At 36.4% G+C, this 22462-nt stretch overlaps 3 protein-coding genes across 4 annotated transcripts; 1 reads left to right on the forward strand and 2 right to left on the reverse strand.

Annotated features, from left to right (window-relative positions):
• The first annotated feature begins 1752 nt into the window (after positions 1-1752).
• gpatch4 (G patch domain containing 4) lies at positions 1753-7457 on the forward strand. Its single transcript, XM_042425063.1, has 8 exons — positions 1753-1900; positions 3685-3763; positions 3861-3934; positions 4068-4160; positions 4711-4827; positions 5197-5315; positions 5592-5642; positions 5832-7457. The coding sequence occupies exons 2-8, from the start codon at positions 3685-3687 to the stop codon at positions 6601-6603; spliced, it is 1305 nt and encodes a 434-aa protein (XP_042280997.1). The 5' UTR covers positions 1753-1900; the 3' UTR covers positions 6604-7457.
• Positions 7458-7536: 79 nt separating this feature from the next.
• On the reverse strand, positions 7537-14204 carry LOC121906282 (C-type lectin domain family 7 member A-like). The gene is made up of 7 exons (XM_042425067.1): positions 14069-14204; positions 12441-12506; positions 11884-11994; positions 10575-10769; positions 10183-10337; positions 9927-10042; positions 7537-9768 (listed from the first exon to the last, which is right to left on the reverse strand). Exons 1-7 carry the CDS (start codon positions 14127-14129, stop codon positions 9615-9617), a joined length of 858 nt encoding a protein of 285 aa, XP_042281001.1. The 5' UTR covers positions 14130-14204; the 3' UTR covers positions 7537-9614.
• A 1981-nt stretch (positions 14205-16185) lies between these two features.
• On the reverse strand, positions 16186-21615 carry LOC121906281 (CD209 antigen-like protein A). 2 transcript variants are annotated; one of them, XM_042425065.1, is made up of 7 exons: positions 21438-21615; positions 19765-19845; positions 19559-19666; positions 19274-19459; positions 18415-18575; positions 17972-18093; positions 16186-16395 (listed from the first exon to the last, which is right to left on the reverse strand). In XM_042425065.1, the coding sequence occupies exons 1-7, from the start codon at positions 21502-21504 to the stop codon at positions 16248-16250; spliced, it is 873 nt and encodes a 290-aa protein (XP_042280999.1). In that variant the 5' UTR covers positions 21505-21615; the 3' UTR covers positions 16186-16247. The 2 variants fall into 2 exon arrangements, with proteins under 2 accessions (XP_042280999.1, XP_042280998.1); XM_042425064.1 differs by having other exon boundaries at positions 19559-19669.
• Between the last annotated feature and the right edge of the window lie 847 nt (positions 21616-22462).

The raw sequence follows: 22462 nt of genomic DNA on the forward strand, positions 1-22462 counted from the left end.
CCACATAACTTTTAATTCTAGCGAAGATCCTATATCATATTTACTCATGTAATGACTATGTTGATTTTTATGTGATTTTATCTAACTTTATTTGAGTGCATTTGGGGTTTTTCCTCTTTCTGAGGTTTTGTGTATATTTTTATGTAGTGAGTCACATAAGCTCTTTTACCCATTTACAGTCACATAACAAAGAGGAACGTTTGGCCTCATGTACTACTGACCTATGACCTCTGTCTGCTGATCTTTACCTCTTATTGCTCATATATACAGTATATGGTCACTATTAGGCTGTGTGGATGGAATGGTCATACTGGTGTAATTATCAACTTCATGATTGAAGTTATGATCAAAAAGGGGGGAACGTTAGAGAAAGTTTCCATTCTGGTTTCCATTCCAACTGTACCCTGTTATCTACGCCTTTTATCTACAACATCCCCCCTGCATTCTTTAAAAACGACAGAGACACAGACCCTCATGCTTTCTCTCCAAGTGTTTGTCTTAACAGACCTCTGTTGACTAAACAGACCAGACCTCTATCTGTCATTTTTAATATCACACTTAATATAATTTCTTCAACACAAAGTTACCACATGTGTCAAGTTGTATTTTGGGTAAACTGAATAAAATGTTGCACAAGACGTCTAATATTTATAAATTAATATTTTAAATATTCACTCAGTGTAAACATCATAGCGTCAATGTGGAGTTGGAACAAGCTGATAAACAATAAATAAAACAGGGTAGAATAATGATTTTTCCTCAAAGCTACTTTAAAGGCACCAGAAGTGGGGAAAATGTCTTTATGCAATTTTATCTCTCTTTTTAAATTGAATCAGGCTCACAGCTGATAATGTTGCTCATTGCTCACTGTTTTTTATGCAGAATCATAAAAATCAAATGAAAATAAAAACTGATTGTTAAGGTGTTTAAAGAAGTGAATATTTATAAAAACATTCAAGTAATATCGACTTCTGAAAATCTTACAAACCTGTACTCATGCATGGATCCTTTGCACATACAATGCACTTTAATGTACAATCAGACTATCCACTACAAATTATGTTTATGTTCATATCTAATTTTGTATTTTGCATTTTTATCTTGTAAAATTATTGTTTAAAGTTATTATATTGTGCTTATAGTTTAAATTTTTATAGTTTTATATTTAATTCTCTGTTTCATTGTACAGTGCAACTGACTGTTCTCCGTGCATATGACAATAAAGATTTGATTTGAATTGGTTAAAACACAGACCATAAATCAAGAGTAACTGAGAATCATTACATGTGATAAATCAGCACAGCAGATGTGAATCCCACAATTAACCGCTCATTTTTCTTCCTCGTTTTTCAGTTAGTGAGGGTCATTCTTATTGTCTAAACTGAAAATAAAGCCATAAGCTCCCATTAAATTGTGCAGCAGACCAAACACATTTATTTTCAGATTAAACATAATGACAAGTCCGGCAGCATATTATCACAGAGCAAAAGGCTGACTGAGCTGCAACATATAATTCACAGCCTATTATAGTCTATTCTTCTTCTTTGTTTGTTTTTTCTTTATTTTTCTTTCATTTATATTCTTCTTTTATCAACAGTTCTATTCAGTAAAACGTATTTATTTTATTAACAGTAACAACAGCAGGTCGTCTTTTCGATTTCCTGCATAGTCGCTTGTTCCAGCTGGTGGCGGTAATGCACCTTTAACCTGGTTTGCGAACCACCAATAAACACTAAAGAAGAAGAACAACAACCCCAAAAACTGTGACGTATTTCCGGCATCATGTCAGCTTTCTACTGAAACCGCATGGCTATCAACACACATTACCACAATTAAATATATATATTCTCGAGTCTGGCGGTTTCAGTGATGAAGTTTGAGTGACAGAAGACGTCCAGAGGTATGTTTAGTTTTTATCTTTATTGTAGTAGTGTGGTGTTATCAAACGTTATCCGAGAAAAAGATGCAAAAAGTGTCGAAGTGTTGTCACGGGTCGTCAGATGGTCCTCACTACTCGCACACCTCAACTTACACGTAAAGTCCTAATACAGAGTAGCTGCAGAGGAGACTGGTATATAGTGGTCCAGGATTACTAAAGTACAACTTATCAGGAGTAGGTGCTTTATTTTTTAAAGTATAGGTTTTAAGGCGACGTTGCCTCCATTGTACCTGTAACCAAGCATTTGTTGTCTTGCACCTGAATAATTTTGCCTTGACATTTGGTCCCTCTTTTAAAGGACAGGCTCAAAATTTTTCAAATCTGTCTTAAAGCTATAACATGTAATTATTCCGCATTAAAATGTCTAAAAACAACTAGACCTACGTTATATATTTTATTGAGTTGTGTACTTAGGCTACATTTTCCCAAATGTTTCCAACAATTTTCAAACCTAGAGAAATCTGTAATTTTAATCAAAGTAACGGACCGTTTCATTTGGTCGCCTGTCAATGGCGTCATACCTCTCTACCAAAGAGTATAGTGCACAAGATGCATGCCTAGGCGTTGTGTTTGTTTGCTACAATGGCTTCTACCAAAGAGTAACTTACACACATACAAGGTAATTCATCGGCGTTGTGGTTGTTCAACAGAAACTGTTATAAATTGACTTTAATTCAGTTTTAAGCCACATCTCTGTGATAAATTTGGGCTGTTTTTAACTATATCTTTTAGCTGGATGAAAGATTTTAGTCATTGGACGTCTGGATCTCAAGTTATCAGAGAAATAAACTGTTGCAACTGCTGCAAATGTTGGCAGCATTAGCAGCAGCTTGGCTAACAGCCCCCCAGGAAGTCTAGTGCGAACATTGTTGGAAAAACATTGATTTTTTGGGGGGTGAAACAGCTTTAATTAGTATTTTTAACGATTTTAATCTGCGTGTACGTTTGTTTTTGGAGAGGAGGAGACCTCTGCGGATAATTCGGCTCCTGGTAGAAACCTGCCAAACATCTGGATCTACAGTTATAAGAGAAATAAACTGAACAAGTGTTAGCAGCAGCTCAGCTAACAGCCCGTACTAGACGTCCGCTGCTTTCCGAAGATTGTTGGAGAGACACTGATTTTTTTAGGTGAAACTGCTTTATTCAGTGTTTTTATCTGTAATCACCGGGTCCGTTTGTTTTGGAGAGGAGGAGACCTCTGTGGGTAATTCGGCTCCCGGTGAAAACAACCTGAACGATTAACACTGGAGTAATCCTATCGCTGGTAGGATCCTGTAAGCTGGTTGTTTAACAATGAAGACAACAACTCCCATGATCCCTTACTACTTCACACCGTCATCACATTCCGTCTTTTGTTATTGTTTTGATTGAGAGACCCCTAGCAGCTGAAATTACATATTGTGTGTTTAAAACAACAGTCTGGTGCCCAAATAAGCACTGAAATAGGTTTTCCAAGAAGTCCAAAAGCCGAAGAAATGCAGCAACATGTATCAACAACACTTTGTCCTAACAATCTTCAACATCAATCTTATCAGTAAGGTTAAAACACTATAAATAAGTTAGAGTCAATCTATAAAAACATTGTTCATGAGTTATATCTGATTTTAAAAATGCCATATACAGCATGCCACACATTGAAAGGTAGTACTGTGGTTTTTGCACAAAGATTTAAAAAAAAAAGATGAATCAGGTTTGTTACTTTTCAGGACTCAGTCTAATATTTCTTCAAACTGTCCTTTAAACAGATGGCAGAAGTTGTACAAGAGAAAAGTCGTGGCTTGAAATTTGCCGAGCAGCAACTCCTGCGTCACGGCTGGGAACAAGGTGAGATACTTGATCGATACGGACTTTCTGCAACAATCTGAACGCTGCAGCGTGACAGACTCTTGCAGGTTTCTTATTCAGTCCACTCTGTCCTCAGGTAAAGGACTGGGGCGAGCTGAGAACGGCATATCAGAAGCTATCAAGGTCAAAGTGAAATGTGACAAAGGAGGGGTGAGTGTGAGACGATACGCAGAGATTATTTGATTTTCTGCAGAATTTACTTTAATTTTAATTGATCCAAACAGTTTTTCTTGTGTAAGTTGATGTTTGTAGACTCATACTGTGTATTGCTTTTCTCTACCAGGTTGGTCATAAGGAAGGGGAGCAGTTCACCTTCCACTGGTGGGATCATGTCTTCAATAAGGCTTCCTCCAGTCTGCAGGTGGAGTCTGATCAGGTAGGGCTTACAGTACCTTTAAATGTCTGAACACACACTCAAAGACACTCAGAATCACCTGTACGCAACACAACATGATCAGGACATTTTATCCAAAGGTAAAGTTTCCATGTTTAAATAAAGATTTTTATGTGAGTTGTGTAAATTTGGATGCTTTTTTTCTGCAGTCACAGGGTAACTTATTTCAAAATGAGGAAATAATCACTTGTTATATTTGGTTTATTTATTACTCAACATTTGCTGAGGTCACTGGCTGACTCAGGACTGATAAAACTTCACCTCCTCCATGTGTGAAAGTGTTGTGTCATCGTGATAATGTTTTAAGGAGCAGTTTGTCACAGCTACAACTTTGAAGTGTACATGAAAGCTAAAGTTACAATTAAAATAACTTTTCGGTCACTTAAACAAAAAAAACATTTTTTTTAAATACTACAGATCACTTACATATTACACTGATTAGTTCCTCTTCTCTTCTTAATCAGTGTAATCAGCTGGTTTAGTCTTTGACGGAGGCTCAAGTGTTTGTTTTTTTGTTTTCTGTGTGATCCAGAATGGTATTACACTGAAGAAGACGGTGGAGGAAGATCAAGAAGATGGGATGATCTCCAATAAAAAGCCACGGAAGGCCACGCTGGCTAAAGCCAAACTTTATGGATGCTTTGTCAAGGTCATTATCTGTTTATTTGTTATTTCTTATGAAATTATAAAATTAGTTATTTTACCCGCTAAAAGTTCATATAAAAGACATTTCCTGCTGGCTGAGAATATTCTGTGGTGGTTGAATGTGAACAAGGTGACGGGGGTTATAAACAGCATTAAACTCGGAAGCTAATCAACAATTACAAATGAATGTACCACTCCAGTAAACTGTCATTAATGGTGAATTAAAGGAGAAACATATGGACATGTTGGATGTGAATACACCAACTGTTTGTTTCAGATCCTGCACCATCACAACAATCCTGTACATTTTTTTTTTGGATTTTAAAATTTGACTAATTCTGATCTGTTTCCTATTTCTACGCTCCTCTTTCAGTCGGCCACACTGCTGTCTGGTCAGGAGCAGCCGGAGCCAAAGTCTTCCAACTCTGATGACAGCAGTAGCTCAGATGAGGAGGAAGAGGACCAGAAACTGGATCTCTCCAGCACCACCAAGTAAGAACTTCATCTGATGCAGCTTTTCTTCATCAGATTCATAATTATTTTTCTCAAAAGCTGCGCAATATTTGATCAAAGTCGACATGACAACAGCTTCTTGATTTCATGCCATCCTTCCTCTTTCATTCCGTACAGCTAATAGTCTTTCTTTTCTTCCAATCAATCATCTTTTAATTACTTTATTATTCATCCTCTTTGATTTATTCCCAAAAGCACTTTTGTAGATACACTCAGCTTGTTGTACATTTTAAGTTGTTCATTAATATTCTACAGCCTTTCTGATGCTGATCTGATGAAGGCTTGTGGAGGAAGAACGGCTCACAAGTAAGTTAATCCATACAGTTCAACAAAGCATGACTGCTAATTCCCATATTAAAGTATAAGGCTGCTCACAAACAAAAACATAGTTTTAGTTAAATTAAAAAGGAAAAAGTAAAGTTTGTCATATTTCAGAAGAAACAGAGTTAAAGAGAACAGGATGTAATCTTCATTGCTACTGTTGTTTTTTTCTAGAGGAGCCAGGCATGGCTTGACTATGAGCGCCAAGTTAGCCAGGCTGGAGCAGCAGGAGGCTGAGTTCATGGCTAAGTATGGCAAAAAGAGCCAACCAGCAAGTGATTCACCAGTTTGTGTTTCACCGTCCTCCCAGTCAGCTGACCAGAGAGCGGAGCAGCAGGAGGATATGACAGAGAAGTGTAAAAAGATGAAGAAGAAGAAGAAGAAATCCACTGTGAGCATTGAGTTAAATGGTGATGTAGCGTCTGAAAGCTCTGAAACAGATGTTAAGCCCAAAAAGAAGAAGAAGAAGAAAAGGAAAGCCAACGAGGACACAGAGGAAACAACTGATGCAGTTCCCGCTGTGGAGGAAGTGATCTGTGTAGAAAACGGTGAAGCGGACCATACTCAAAAAACAAAAAAGAGAAAACATAAAAAGAAGGAAAACAAAGCAGAGCAGAACGGAGAAGAACCTTTACCAGAGAGTACTGCTGAGCTTCACACTGACACTAAAGTGAAGAAGAAGAAAAAGAAATCCTCCAAACATCACAGTGAGGAAATGGAGAGTAATGATACAGAATCCAGCCCATCAGAGCCGGTCCAGGACTCTGTTTCAAAAACCAAAAAGAAAAAAGCTGCAGTTGTTTTGGACGAAGCAGAAGTTATAGAGGAAGATTTTCCAGTAAAGCAGAAACGGAAAAAGTGTAAAAAGGACAAAGAGTTTATAGGTGACAATAAAAACGAAGAGGAGCTTCCTCCAAAGAAGAAAAAGAAAAAGTCCAAAGAGTAGTTTTTCATAAAAACATGCTTTGGACATTGATAAGCAGATTTATGGTAGCTGATTGTGGAAGTGAATCAGCTCTGGTGCGTATGTGCCAAACATAGACTGTATGGAGACTCTGCTCTTTGATTTAACAAGCTTGTAAATTTATTTAGATGTTTTCTATCGATTGGAAAGTACTTTAATATCAGTAATTCAGACCAGTAACTCAATAATGACATCCAGCAGTTGTGCCTCTTCTGCCTATTAAACATTTTCATCTTGTATGGAACAGATGACTAGATTATTTTATTCAATCAATATTTACTGTAAGCTGTTAAAGCTGTTGCAGATTTCAAGGTCAATTTGATTGTTTATTCCATTGCTGGTGATACAGATATTTTAAGATTGTTGATTGTATACAAGATGAAATAAGTTGTATCAGTCAGTTCATCTTTTAGTTTGATGTTAATCCACACAGTGCAACAGCGAGAAGCGTTAGACGGTGATAGACAGATGGTTCATCCGATCACCTGCCAAGTATTTTTTGAAAGTGCCTGTCGTTTTCTAAACAGTTTCTGAAGATGACTTCTCAGATGGTTCTGTGTAACAAACCATCTGAGTACACAAACCCAGCTTTTCTGAACTGACACAAGAAATCAAGTCGATGTTGGCAAATTATTAAAGCTGGAGCCAGTTAATACAAAGTTGCCTGTATTGACCACTTCAAGTAAACTTGATGCATTTTAGAGGACAATTAATATAAAATGTCAATAATTCAGTGTACTTTCTGCATCATGAGCAACTCTTTTTAATCTTGACAACTGTGCTGTGTTTTTACTGCAAGGATGTAAGACATGCAAATTAAATGATGACACATCAAACTGCAGCTGTGTGATGATATCAGATTTACAGATTTAATTTTTTTATTCTTACTTTTTCCGAGTTATTTACAAAAAGTATTCCAGCATACAGGAAAAAGAACTTAAGAAGTTTAGTACATATAATATTTCTGCTCACCAAACCCATCCTTCCCTTTCTCCTAAAAGGAAACTAATCAGCCATACACAGAAATAATACAGCTCATTCACATGATCTAAAATTCCTGCACGTCAGGGGAACAATAAATCTCTTCACATTGCTCCTCCAGTGACCCAATAATATGTATAAAGCATAGAAAGTGTCCATACATCCTCAGTTTTCTGGTTCTAAAAAATTACAGATTCACTCAAGTTTGAATTGAAACATGATATTTTTAAACCACCTGACCACCATTACAATTGGATTTTGGATTTTTCCAGTTAATTAAACTATATGACGACCTAACACATTAATAAAATCAACATCATTGTAAATATATGTAGACTGGGCAGTATTCTCTGACTTTTTCATTGAAAATACCTGTTAAAAGGATTTGGTTAGTATGTTGTAAGTATTTCTCAGGGATATTAAGACCAAACACCAGAAGTTATGCAGACCAGGGCACAGCTAAATTAAAGTAGCTGGGCAAGTTTTGCATCTGTCATATGATACATTTTTTATAATTTGGTTTCATTAACTTAATGCAGTGTCTTTGGATGAGCGTGTGTCTGCTACAGAGAGAGGAGATACATACTTGTTCAAGGATTTCATTCAAAGTTCGAGGCCCCACCTCTTGTTCCCTCTGTGTTTTAAGTACAGGGATCATACCTATAGTTTCTGTATTAAATGATAAAATGTCAGTAGGAGTATTTGGGGGCTTTTATAGATAGGTGGAAAGTTATTCGTTTGTATGAAAGTACACTTTTTCATTTTTCTCAGCTGTAAATATTGGACAACGTGACTGTGGGGTAGATTATATTATATTGCTTGTTGTGCAAAGAATGCAAAAACTCCATCTGTATATAAAGATCCTCAGCAAACTGAATCCCATTTCTATGCCAGCAGAAAGGCCAATGCAGGGGTAAAAACAGATTTCAGATAAGATAAAGATAATATCGATATTATGTGATTATTTAAAAGTTCTTAAACTTAAGTGCTTTTTTAATTTTCTGCATGAGAAGATTTAGTGAGTAGTGAAGTGGGCAAGTGAAACTTCCCTGAACAAAGAATGGTTTAAAGAAGAAGTGACATTATTTAAACATCTACAGCTGTTTTAGCTAGTTGAGGATGAACATCACTACTCAAAGTGCTACTAAAAATATTCTTAATACAACAATGTGAACATGTCAGATGTGAAGCTGCTGCTTATAGCTCTGCCCTTTGGCAGTTTCATTAGTTCAGATTACTCTTATACCCATTAAATGCCAAATACTTTTCTGTGCTATAGCTCCACATTTTAAATATAGATGATTACCTCTGATCCCTCTGTCTCTCTTTTTCACAAATAATAACTTTCCTATACTTGAAAATCAGCTTCCTCTAAGCGTCTTTGTAAGATAACTAAATGGAGAAATCATGATGTTGGGGAGGAAGAACAGAAGGTCAACAGTTTGACTCAACAGCTTACGACAGACTTGACTTAAACTAAATGTTACTGGATGTAAAATTACCGTTCAGCTGAATGGCAACACAGACTGGTTTAACTTCCAGCCTAATATAAAAGAGTGGTCGCTCAGAGACACTGTGCATGCGAGAGAAGAAGGTATTATGGAGCATAAAAAGTGAAATAAAAATGTCAATGAGCTTAAAAAGTGGACCAGGGACTTTTTTTGCAGAACAACTCTTGGCACACTCTGTCATTATGTAACACCAGCTGCGCAAAAACAGAAGTTTCCGCCCTTGTGTACACAACATGCAGACGGTTGGTTCTCAGTTTTGTCATCATTTCTTGAGATTATATATTTCATACCTTCAGTCAAGTTAGCTAAATATCCAGAAAGACACCTGACACTGTAGGTGACAAAATACACAACAACTAAAATAGTGAAACACTTAATCATCCTGAGGCCATTTCAGGAATATTATTAATATACTATTGTTTTATATTTTTATGGGTCAATCGTTTTGTTTTGCAATCGACAAAAGCATAGAAGAAGAATATGTTCAGAAAACAAAGACAGTTATGACTGATTAGACCATATCAGCATGTCCATTTCACAGATGAATTTGTTCTCCATTAGACAGTTTGCTGGGTCCCAGTTGGCTGTAACATTCCTCTCAGGTATCATCAGTGCACATTGACCATGATCACCAAGGTTCTCCTTCATCCAGTACCTTGAAACGCCGAACATAGATATGACTGTTTTTAAAGCGGAAAAAACTGGATAGGATACAAATATAATGAGATATAAAACTCCATCAGCGTCAGCGTCATAACATCGGGGTGATGAGGTTGAGGTAAATTCTACTTAAAGAGAAAAAGGCTTTCTTACTTTAGAGTGTCACTACGTCCGTCAACCCAGAGCCAGTTGTCATCATTTTCACGTAACCCGATCCAGTATCCGTGCTCTTTGTCGTAGTAGCACTTGATGTGTTTACTGATGAATTCCTGTAAATGACACCATTTTAATGCATTTTAATCAACTTAAGATTGTAATATAAATTCATTTTTTTGATTTTGTACTCAGCTCTTTAACTCCATTGCAATCTCTGAATTTCGGATTAGTTACTGTGGTTCTCAAAGCTCACCTGTTCTTGTAGACTATCAATAACAACCAGATCTGAATCGTTGTTTTTGCAGTACGTTTGGCTGGCTCTCCGTGTCTTCCAAGGATCAGGTTCATTGTAGAACAGGTAGCACTTCTTCTGGAACAGAATCCAGCCTGTTTTACATGGTTGACACTCTGCATTCATGACAGATTATGAAGTTGAAGATTAGAATCAAAGTTATTTTAAATGCCAAATGAAGAGAAGTCGCAAAAGAGACAACATTACATATATACAGTAAAAAAGTACAACTAAATGTTTTTTCTTTTTTGGGTGTAGGAATACACATTACAAGTGCCACATGTTACATTTAAATATCAAAAAAACATTAACAATTTAAGTCTGAGACATTAATATTGTTGAGTAGCACTCACTTTTTTCAGGGCAGTATTCCTCTAGTGGAAAGGTTTTAAATTTCCGGATGACTCCCAATGTCATGTTGAGGTTGTCTCTGTCTCTTCTCATTTCCTCCGTCTTGTTCTCTAAGATGCTTCTCTGCATGATCAGCTGCTGATTTTCTGCTGAGAGGTTGCTGAGGTTTGCTTTCTGTTCGTTCATTACCCCGCTCACTATAGTGAGAGTGGTGAGATGGACACACCGATCAGTAGATTAGTAGTAGCATTTGGTTTTTATCAGAGAAGCATTATTTTCCATTAGCACAGCACAGTTTCCTCCTGATTATCTGCCTAACCTTGCTTTTGATGTTATTGTTATGTGGTAGCCTGACAGAAGGACCATTTTAAAAACACTCCAGCACCTACAAAATGGATAGTCGGCTGCCAGATAGAATTGCATCCACGGGTTTGCAAGTATGTTGTCAGAAAATAAACGAGCAGATGTAGATTTGTGAAAAGAAAAGACTAAATACAGATGCTTCAATAGCCAAGTGTTAACCCTTTGATGACAAAGTGTCCCTGAACGTAACAACAGGTAGAGCTTTTGACAGTCTCTCCACTGCTGCATGATAATGCATTGTTGTCACTGTGATTATCTGTTTTAAGCAACTTTCAAGCCTCTGCAAGTTGATTTTAATTGTGTCCTGAAATTAAAACTAAACAAATCACTTCCTGGAAATCAATATAAAAACTTCTGAAAATGGTCTAGAATAATGTAGCAATCCTAAAGTAAAGTAGTTTACACATAACTTTCAGTTAACAAACTAAAACATACAGTCCTTTAATATTAATATATTATATTAATATATTATATTCAATGGGCCTATATATTTTTAAATTGAGTTTTCATTACTTTTACAGCAATATATATCAATACTGTCCATGAAAACCACAGAGCACTGAAGTCAAGCGTCAAACACAAGAAGCAAATGCACACTTACACAAGGAAAACATTTTTAAAAATTAAGAAATAGACCAAGATTTAAAAAAAATAACATAACAAATAATATTTATATACATTATTTTTTAAATTATATTTAAAGATGGATGAAACCAACAAAAAACAAAAAGTAAACCAGTCAAAAAGACAAAAAAAAACTTAAGACTGATGCCTAAATGGCAGCAGGCAAGCAGAGTTCAGAGAAAGCTGAACTCACATTACATTAACAACATCTCTTCCTATTTTTATCCTTTGGTAAGAAACATTACAGACTGACCTGGTCAGTCTAAATCTGTTTAATGCTGCTGTAATTATTCATTGAAATTTACTCAGTGGATTGAAACTCACGGTAGATGACGACACGGATGAAACCCAAAAGAAGGACACAAAGTATCCCCAAACACACAGCCAACAGACAAAAGTGCTGAGAGTGTGCAGCTGCTTCACCATCTGCTTGTACTGAGAAAACACATATTCAAGTCACAATTGTAATCATAACTCATTGTCATTTTGTCAAAAAAATGGTAATAAAATGTAAAAATGATCTGATAATACCACAGTGTGCCTGTTTTTACAAACAACTGTGACAATTATGACCAGTATACATTCTGACGTAGGATACATTTATAGAATTATTGATGTTTTTAAGGTGTATTAGAACCACCAATATTCAAGTTAGATGATGTAAAAAGGCTCCAAACAGGATTAGAAAAAGGATATTGATCGTTATTTGGTTTTATTTTCTTTATAATGCACTTTGTAATGATTTTTTATCCTCATAATGATAATTTCTCATCATCATGAAGTGAATTTGTGCTCTTTCCATAAGTAAAACATATGATATGGTTTATATGTTGTACAATGATCAAGATGAAATTAAGACTCTTGACAGATTTATTACTTACTTGGTGCAGAAGTTGCAGGAACTTTAGGTTTTACCTCAGAATAAATTACCAGCTCCTCTTTTTTCTCTGGATGACAGCAACAAGAACATGGAGAAATTATTAGAGGAGTACAGAGTGGTGAAATGATTATGGATTTTTTAAACCTTCTGGTGCCACGTGAAATAATCGTTTTTCTCCATTGATTTGATGCACTTTAGTCAACTGTGTAATAAGACTGCAAATGCAGTAATGCAGTGATCACGTGCATTAATTTAACTTTTAAAAAAGTACTCCACCAATTTAGCACTGCTAAGATATAACATTCACTCATGACGGACAGCTTTGGGGGTTTTTTAAGTATCAAAATTTATGCAGCACTACCAGACACATTTTTTTTTATTTTAGCCATTCTTCCTCCAGTGCCAGTGCCACATTACCAAGGAGCCAACGCGACTACCAACAGCTCAGTTGGAGATTCAGGTGTGTTACGTTAGTAGCGGCTAATGTAGCCTCGTCTCAATCAGAGATGAGGAGCGGGCTACGGGGGTCTGGTAACCTCACCTCTTTCTGACTCCACACCCCCAGAATTTTTTCATTTTTAATCTTTTAGTCTTCAGCCTTAACTGACGCTGACTCAAGTGACATCACTTGGGGTCATCTATCAGATTTCGCACAGCTCTCTCTGGAGCCATAAAAGATTTTACTCAACTTTTCTCACATGTGCAGTAATACTCCCCAAGACCTGTAAACAGACTTTGATGCATACAATCAGTGGAGTTCTTTAATAAATTCCTGTTCTCTATACACAGTTCCCTTTCCTTCTCACACTGTTAACACACAGACAGGATGGTTGGTACAACATGTAACACAAATGCAAAACCACATTGTGAGAACATGCAGAGGAACAAAACTTTTGACTTAGAATTAAGTCACATATAAGTGACACAGGGAAGAGAGAGGGGGAAATGAAGCTGTGATGTAAGGGTGTGTGAAAGACGGGAAATCAAAAAAGGTGTCTGAACAGGGTACAAGTGTAAGCGTGATGTGGATTAAAATCTATGACCTGATGTAAATAACAGTTATAGACAGTTATAAGCTGTAAACAACCAAAAATATGTAGTTATTTATATTTTCATATTTTTTTTATCATAACTAAATGACTGCATGTGTGCATGTGTGAATGTATTTTTTGATTCTGTGTCGAAAAACAAAGTAATTTTTCCTTCTGCTGTCTTGAGTGAGAAGTTTTTTTTTTTGTTCCAGCATTTCTGTTCCGATGCCAATACGTGATGTTAGTGATCGTATGGGGAGTTTTGAGAACAAAACTTTTGGAGTACGTATTTGCTGTTTTGCAGACTAGAACACAGTTTCTGTGTTTGTATCATCTATTCTCAAAATGAACCTTTTGTTTTGTAACAATGCATCAAAACAACGGGGAAAAACTGTAATTACTTGGAAATTGTAATATGGAAAAAAAAGTATATATCATGACAGGGAAATTTAGCAAACAAGATAAACAACACATTTTTTAATATTTGTGATTCTTACACACATAACCCTTAGAAAGATATTAAATAGTCTCAAAGAACCTCTTGTAGACATTTTGAATTCCAGTGATGTTTGATTTGAATAAAGCAGTAATCACTTACCTTTTGGAGGTGGATGACCATTTTTGAAAACCACTGTAGAATAATTGATCTCTTCCTCCATCCTTAAAAGTCACCGTACTTGCTTAAGTGCAGACAAAAAGAGCAGACATTGATAGAGACCGCTGCTGACTATTAAGGTGTGACTGAACAAACTTTAACTTCCCCTAATTATTCTTAACCTTCTGAGTTTGTATTATGAAACATTTTGTTTTGGGATCTCTTCATACGGTGATGTGCGAGATCTGACGTGTGGTCATTAGTTACACAAGATATGTGTAATATGTGTTGGCCATTGTCTGTTCTCTGAAATATGTCTACCTCTGTAACAAACAAACGTACACATGGATGGAAGAAGTTGACACATTTAAAAGTGAACTGATACTGAAATCAAATTTATCAAACAGGTTTATTGGGGGAAGTTTCATTGAGAGGAAGTCTCTCTTTTGCGGGAAAGAGAATGTGAATGTGAACATCCTGATCACATTCACTCAGTTACACACATCCAACGCCCGTAAGCTTCCTGGTACAACCCCAGTCTGACCTGCCAGTCACTGAGCAGCTCTAGTGGAGCAGTCAGTGTTGAGGGTCTTGCTCAGGGGGGTACAAGCACTGCTTTTTCACTTTCCCCACCCAGATTTATCCTGATTTATTGAACTGATGACCTTCCAGTCACAAACTGGCCTCTCTAACCTTTAGGCCACCACTGCCCCCCCCTCTCCTGACCTGTCATCTTTATTTCTGGTGGGTTAATTCCCATCTGAATTTCTCAATGATGACCAGTCCGGTTGTAATACACAAAATGATGCAATAGTGACGACACACTGTCCTCACTATTGCAAGACTGATGAAAGTCTGAATCATCTGTACATACCATGCTATTAAACAATAAGGCCAGCAATAATTTATATTTTTGTTATTTTTAATAAATCCCATTAAAATGAAAAGACTGACAATAAAAAACAACAACGAACCTACATCACAATACTTTCTGACTTCCCTATTCTGTCTGTTGTTCCTACTGAAGACGTAAATCTTTAAAAACAGGTCACAAATATATGTTTTCATTTTAAAAAAAGGTTAAATTATTTCCTAAAATAGCTGGGCACTGTAGCTTTTAGCAAACCTGACTGAAACCTAAAAGTAGAGCATTTGTTGGAACGATTTTCAGCCACAGATTTGGTGCTTAATAAACAGTGAACATTTCCGGCAGTGAGATGGTGTGCGTAGGATTGACCCATGTTCCTCCTTAAGAAGGAACATGTCACCCAGTGCAACAGCGTGGCTCATTGATGTGTTTTTAATTTGGACAACAATGCAGCTCCATAGCTCAGAGGAATAAGATTGTTGGTTTTGGTCTTTTCATGGGAAGAAAAATAAAATCACCAGACTTATTCTTTAAATTGATCCTCTCACCAATCTCCTGTCATACAATACAGTATTTCAGAATGAGAATCAGCTTTATTGGCCAAGTATGTTTACACATACAAGGAATTTGACTCTGGTTTCTAGTGGCTCTCGATGCACTTACACACAACAGTGTTCAGGAAGATACACATGGACATACAACCAAAACAAAGACAACGCTGAACAAAGATAAGTAAAACGTTTGTGGAGTGAAGTGTCTAATATTCAACAGTTCCTCCTTGGTGAATTTAATTAGAAAAAGAGTGCTGAAGACTGAACTAATTAAACAAAAAAAAGAGAGAGTGCAACACCAAGGCAGCCATCCATGGTACCAATTTTGAGTAATAATTTATATCTCCAACAAGGAATATAAACAGATTATAACATCTACTCAGCACAACATAAAGAGAGAGTCTTTGTTGTCCCAGGAGAGTGGGAAATATGTTCACAGCCTGCACATGTTCATGTCTCACAAGAAAAATACACAAATGCACACCAAAAAATACATTAGACATATGCTCATATATACAAATACACATTCATGCCCCGACCTGTGTCCCCACATATACTTACATAATAATACATTTCATTTATAGAGCACTTTTTAAGATACTCAAAGACACTTTACACAATAATTTAAAAAGATCCTAGGTAACTAAAAACACACTAAAACCAAATAGACAATAGATAGATAGATAGATAGATAGATAGATAGATAAATAGATAGATAGATAGATAGATAGATAGATAAATATTGTGTTAATGCAACGGATTCCTAATCAGGTTTGATCAAGGCTCTTGTTTCACAGATCCTGCGGTTCCTCATGCTACAGCCTGCTGTGTTCCAGTTGGCCAGTGGATCTGCACGAGGCAGAGTTAGAGCACAGGGACCTTCGTAGCCAATTTGTTGTGTTATCCAGTACCTAGTGAAGAAAAAAGTGACATGATATCAATCTGTGTCTCTTAACTAAAGTTAATAGTTTGACATTTTGGGAACACTTATTTGTGTTGTTGCTCAGAGACTCTATGTTCCAAATGTTGCCTTTTTCAGTCAATAATAAAAAAGACTATGGGAGCTATAATCCAGCGTGCGAACACTCCACTTTTTTTCCTTCAAGATCAAAAACACTTTTAAGTCTGTCTGTTAAAGATGAAGCTATTGAACACCCAGCAGCTGGTTAGCTTAGCTTAGCTTAGCATGGTATGAAGACTCGAAGCAGGTGAAAATAGCTAACCTGACTGTGAACCAAGGTAATAAGCACCTCTAAAGCTCACTAATTAAAGGGGACATATTCTTTTGTGGTTTTCTGTTATTTAAACACTGTTAAGAAGTCAGATATATATGTTAAACATGGTCAAGTTCCAAAATTTGAGGTGAACATATGTAGAAATGCTCCCCTGCAAGTCAAAAGCCAGGGCTTCAGCCTGCTCTGAACGCTTCGTTTGCAACGTTTTTTGCCAACGAGCTGACTTCGGCTCGTCGTGCATGCCCATAAACGATTTCTGTTCCATGGTCTCGGTTACTAAGGTTGTTGCTAAGGTTTTTTCATGTGTTGCGTGTGCTGTGCTGTCATATTTTGGATCGGATTCCTGCTCGAACATGTACAAATGTATTTGAGAAGTTGACATTTCAAGTAAAGGACGAGAAAAAGTAGTGAAATACTACTACTGTAGTGTGTTTCATGGTTTGTTGATGTAGCCTCAGCAGCCGGCAGATATCAGCTAAAACGGCCTGTTTCAGACAGAGGCTGAAGTGAGGGGCTGCATATGGGGCCAGTAATAAATAAGGAGTTTATTGAAATGTAAGATTGTAAAAGATTTTCCAGTAGAGCCCCAGAATATAAATATGTATCTGGAAATGTGCATAATATTTCCTCTTTAACATGTTTGGTTGGAGTTTGGAGTCATCCCCAGAAAGTCACTGCTCATGGCAAAGAAATAGTTCTGCACATCACCCCCTGTAAAACCGTAAATTGCCATTTTTACACTTACTTACTCCTTTTTTGTAAGGAGTCAACAAACAAGATATAACATGCTAATTAGTGAGATTTAGAGGTGGTGGTAGGCAGATTTTCTTATCTTTGGACAGAGACAGATTAGCCATTTCCCCTTGTTTTCAGTCTTCATGCCAGCTGCTGGTTGTAGCCTCATATATAGACATCTTTTCATCTACTTCAACTTTCAACTATTGGCCAGAGGCATATATCCCAAAATATCAAAGTTTAATGCTAATGTCTACTGTACGGTTAGTGTGTCTTCTGGTGACTTTGTTCTGTATGAGCTTGACGTAATGTGTGCGTATTTATATTGTGTCACACTGTGAGCTGTCAATATGTCTCAGTACAGGTCAAGTTTGTGTCAGGTTTGTGTGGTGTAATGATAGAATAATGTATCTAAATAACGATGGTCATGATTCATTGAGGTTAAAATGGTACATGTGGCAACTTTTGAGTGATTATGTGTGTGTGTGTGTGTGTGTGTGTGTGTTTGTGCACTTACATCACAGTGGAGTTACTTCCGTCTACCCACGTCCATGTGTTCATTGTATTCATCTTGCGCAAGCCAATCCAATAGCCATGCTTTTCATCTTCGTAGTATTTGGTGTGGTTATTGATGAATTCCTAATTTGAAACACAACTCTTAATTATAAAGAAGAAGTACTCTCTCTGTCTGTGATATAATAATTTTGAATCCAAGTAGCAGTGAATCTTTGGTGGGATTTCAATTTTTGGTTTTAGTCCCCATATTTGTTCCTGTTTTAGTCAAGTATGCGCTTCTACTGCAGGTTACAATGCAGATATCTTTTTGTTTCATGTGTTTACACATCTGGACACCACATATCTCCATCTCTATCTTCATAGATAGAGATGGAGATGCTCTTAAGATTTGTTTGAGTATTAAAGTACAAATTAAATCAATTTAAATCATAAAATCAGTCTTGCCTGTTCCTCCTGACTTCCAATCACCACCAGATCTGCATTCATTTCTTTGCACTGATCACGACTTCTCTCCCAATCACTCCAATAATAGTAATAATAATCTGCTGTAAACAGGTAACAGTGCGACTGAAACAGCACCCAGCCGTCCAGACAAGGTTTACACACTGTTAAACAAGAATGAGACAACAAATTCACAATCATAATCACAAAGGTTATTAGTTTAGATTTGATTAGATTCAACTTCATTGTCATTACATTCAGTAAGAACCAGTACTTTCTATTATATATAGAAAGTAAATTAAAGAAAATATATATTTATATATATTTATATATATTTTCTACATGTCCTTTTGATAATAAAGACTTTTCTTGATGTATCCCTTTGTTTAACCAGGCATGGCCACTGAAAGTTCAAGCTGTGGAAGATGAATCATGACATTAAACAATGTTCAAGAGCAAAAATAAAATTACATCAAATTTGTAGTAAAATGGCAACATGTGCAAATTAGGAGCTCTCAACTTTTCTGTTTGCTTCTGTCTTTTATTGAATTTAAATTTTGGACTATATATTCATATCTTGCACTGTAATGCTGTAATTCTCCTGTTTTATTCTATTTTACCTTATTTTATCTTCTATTTTATTTGACTCCTTTCATCTTTTTATATTGCATTGTGTTTCTTTTCTTAATGTCTTTCATGTTTTATGTGAAGCACTTTGAATGGCCTTGTTGTTGTAAGGTGCTGTAGAAATAAACTTGCCTTGCCTCAGTGGATCAGTAGAGCAACAAGAGTGGTGACTGAACAGATGCTATTTAACATCTTTTTTTTGCATTTTTTTGCATGACGTATACCACGTTTTCACCTTTTTGTGGGCAGTGGGTATTCACTGGAAAGTTCTCATATTCAAGGATGACTCCGATGGTCCAGTTGAGTCCGTCTCTCTCTCTGGTCAGCTCCTGTGTCCTTCTCTCCAGGTCTGTCCGCAGCTGCACAGTCTGTGCTGTTAAGTTGGTGTTTTCTCTCTTCTGCTGTGAGATGACTGTTAAGACTGTGGTCAGGGAAGAAACCGTTACTGTTGCGCTCACATGTTACTATCAAACTGCCTTGAAAGTCCTTGAAAACAGATTGACAGACGGATAAAACTTACAGTGGATGCTGAGAGCGATGATGACTGACACCAAAATGACACAAATAATGGCCAAAGCTGCTGCCACCAGTTTCAGAGGAGTATGGAGTGGTGCTTCCTTTTTATTTCCTACTGAAAAAAACAACTGTTTATAATACTATTTTTAGCAGGTTATATTATATTATATATTTTGAGCATCTTTTTTATCATGATAAACCACAAATAACCTGGTATGACAGGATTTGTATCCCATGCTAGCTCATCGGTCTTCACCTCATCATAGATTACTTCCAGGTCACTGGGTTTCTCTGCAAAAAAAGCAAAAGAGCATCAAGGAAATTGAAACTTTAAAGTAACACTCTCAAAGAGCTCTGTTTCATTTTCTTTGGCAGCACTTATGGCAATAAGCGGCAATTGCAGGTGTTTTTTTGGACCTCACTTCCTGGAGATCCAAACAGTGTCGACTGTGTGACATCAGTAAGCATTTACTCGCAACGCTAGCAGAGACCAGAAAAAACAGCATGTCGTTTCGCAGGTGAGTTGAAGAGTGAGTTTGTTGTGTTAGCTCCACCTAACCTCTCTGGCAGATCAACCACTGCTGGGTGATGGAAAATGCGTCACTAACTGTGTGCCACTTGTGATTTTTCCCTGGGAATGTCGCCACCGACACCCAGTTCGTAATACTCATAATACTGCAAATGCAAGGGCTTCCATCAGTGGGCCATAGGCTCAATTGCCATTGTGTTACCTCATTTGGTGATAGATAGTGACTGAACAGACATTTATTTAAATGAAAATCTTTGAGATTATTACTTAAAGTCCTAAGACTTGTGACTTCCTTGTCTGTTGTGTGGCACTTCTACTCGCAACAAGAGCAATGTTTGCTTTCTGTTGTGATTTACTGTACTGACAGTAAAACCTGATGTTTAACATAATAATGAATATACAGTATATATGCCTTCAGATAACACTATGGCTACTCTGGAATATGTCACAGTCATGTCATGCCTTCTGTGTTTTACCAATTAACCATGGAAATAAGAAAAATATGCTAAATACTGTAGAGCCATGAGGTAGAAAGCAAATTACTCTTTCGCAACAGTTTTGCAAGGTTTTGTCAGGCCATTTAAAACACGTCAATCATGGATCTTGCAGCAATAAAACTCATTGCATCATCAGAATATTCATATTGAATATTCAATCAATGTAAACATCATACGTCAACGTTAATGAAGTCATACAGTGGGAAAAGATTTTTCTGAATTCATAGAAACTTGAGGGTAAAAGATTTAACACATTTTTATGCAAATACTGCATTTTTTAAAACTCAGACAGCAACTACTTTTAGACTTTTATTCTAAAGTATGCCAGTGATGGAAGCAGAATTCAGATATTTAGTTAGAGAAAAGTAGTAATACCACAACATAAAAATATTCCATTACCGATAAAAATCTTGCATCCAAAATCTTAATCAAGCACAAGCCTGTTCAGCAAAATGTACTTAAAGTATCAAAAGTAAAAGTACTCAATATGGAGCAGAATGACCCCCGTCAGTGTTCAATTATTATATATTAAGTTAATTTATGATTATTTCTGATGCATTGCTGAAGAATTTCAGTGTTCTTGGCATGGTATGAGTAGTTTAATGTAGAACAATGGATCATATTTCATGAAGAGGTCATATGTTTGAATGTAAAATATTAATCTACAAATAGTGACTATATCAAATAAATGTAGTGGAGTAAACATGTAAACACGTAAACCTTAATTCGTACTTAAGTAACTATCAAAAGCTCAGTGAGACTCCTCTGGGTTCAGGTCAGCTGACTGTATAGATACATCATCGAAGCACAACTAATAATTCAGGCTGAGCTGTAAAAAAAAAAAAAGGAGTACTCACCAGATGTAAAAATATCAGTCTTGAATGTCACCGACACATAATTCAGTTCTTCCTCCATCATTTTCATTTCAGTTTTTCATTAACAGCATTCACAGGAACAAAACCTCAAACCACTGCGGCTTTAACACGTGTCACTGTGGATAGTCAGTGTTCAGAGTCAGTGAAACCCAGCATGAGTGATCAGCAGTTCTTCTTTTGATGAAATGTTGTAAGACGGGCATGTTGCGAACTTTCAATGTTCTTGACAGGAAAATGGTGGGCAGAGGGGAAGTTACATATAAAGCCAAGCCATCACAGCTCTTATTATCATGTGTATAAAAAAAAGAAGAAGTTGAAAACGCATTTTTTAACAGAGCTAACAATGAAATAATCTCTTTGTTATGATTGCTTAAAAAAAAAATGCTTTACCAAAGTAGATCTTACTTAGCTTGATATTTATCATTGGTTTGGCTTTAATGTGCCACCCTGTTGTTTCTGTATTAATATGACTCAGGGGATAACCTGTCTGTCATGTTTTATGTAAAAATAATAGATTAGTGTGGTGGCACCTTCATGGCCTTCTGAACTGATGAAATATCACTTAAGACTTAAAGTTTTAGTCACTTGTTAACCTTTTGTTTTTGTTCCATCTTCATTTCAGATAAATCTTTGCATGTAATGTGAGAGAAAACACATCAGTTTGATTACAGTTTTACTAAACAGACTTATCACAAACTTTCCTTTACAGTTGAACGGCCCTGATGTTCACTGTAGTGGAGTAAAAAAAACCAAAACAAAACATGTACCAACACAGGGTTTTTCCACATTCATGACTCATGATTTAACACATCTCGGACCCGGTTTCTCAATCTTATTTTGGACTATATAAATAAAATTGTCTTGACTTGAATGATGTTATTCTTAAAAGTTGATAATGCAAAAATAAATAGACAGAACATTTTTGAAATTATATGATGTAACACCAGATGGCGACAAACAGTTCGCTCACTAAATATACTGTTGAGGAAACAAAAATAAGAAACAGG

Source organism: Thunnus maccoyii, chromosome 10 (assembly GCF_910596095.1).
Source record: "Thunnus maccoyii chromosome 10, fThuMac1.1, whole genome shotgun sequence".
In the NCBI taxonomy this organism is placed as follows: Eukaryota; Metazoa; Chordata; class Actinopteri; order Scombriformes; family Scombridae; genus Thunnus; species Thunnus maccoyii.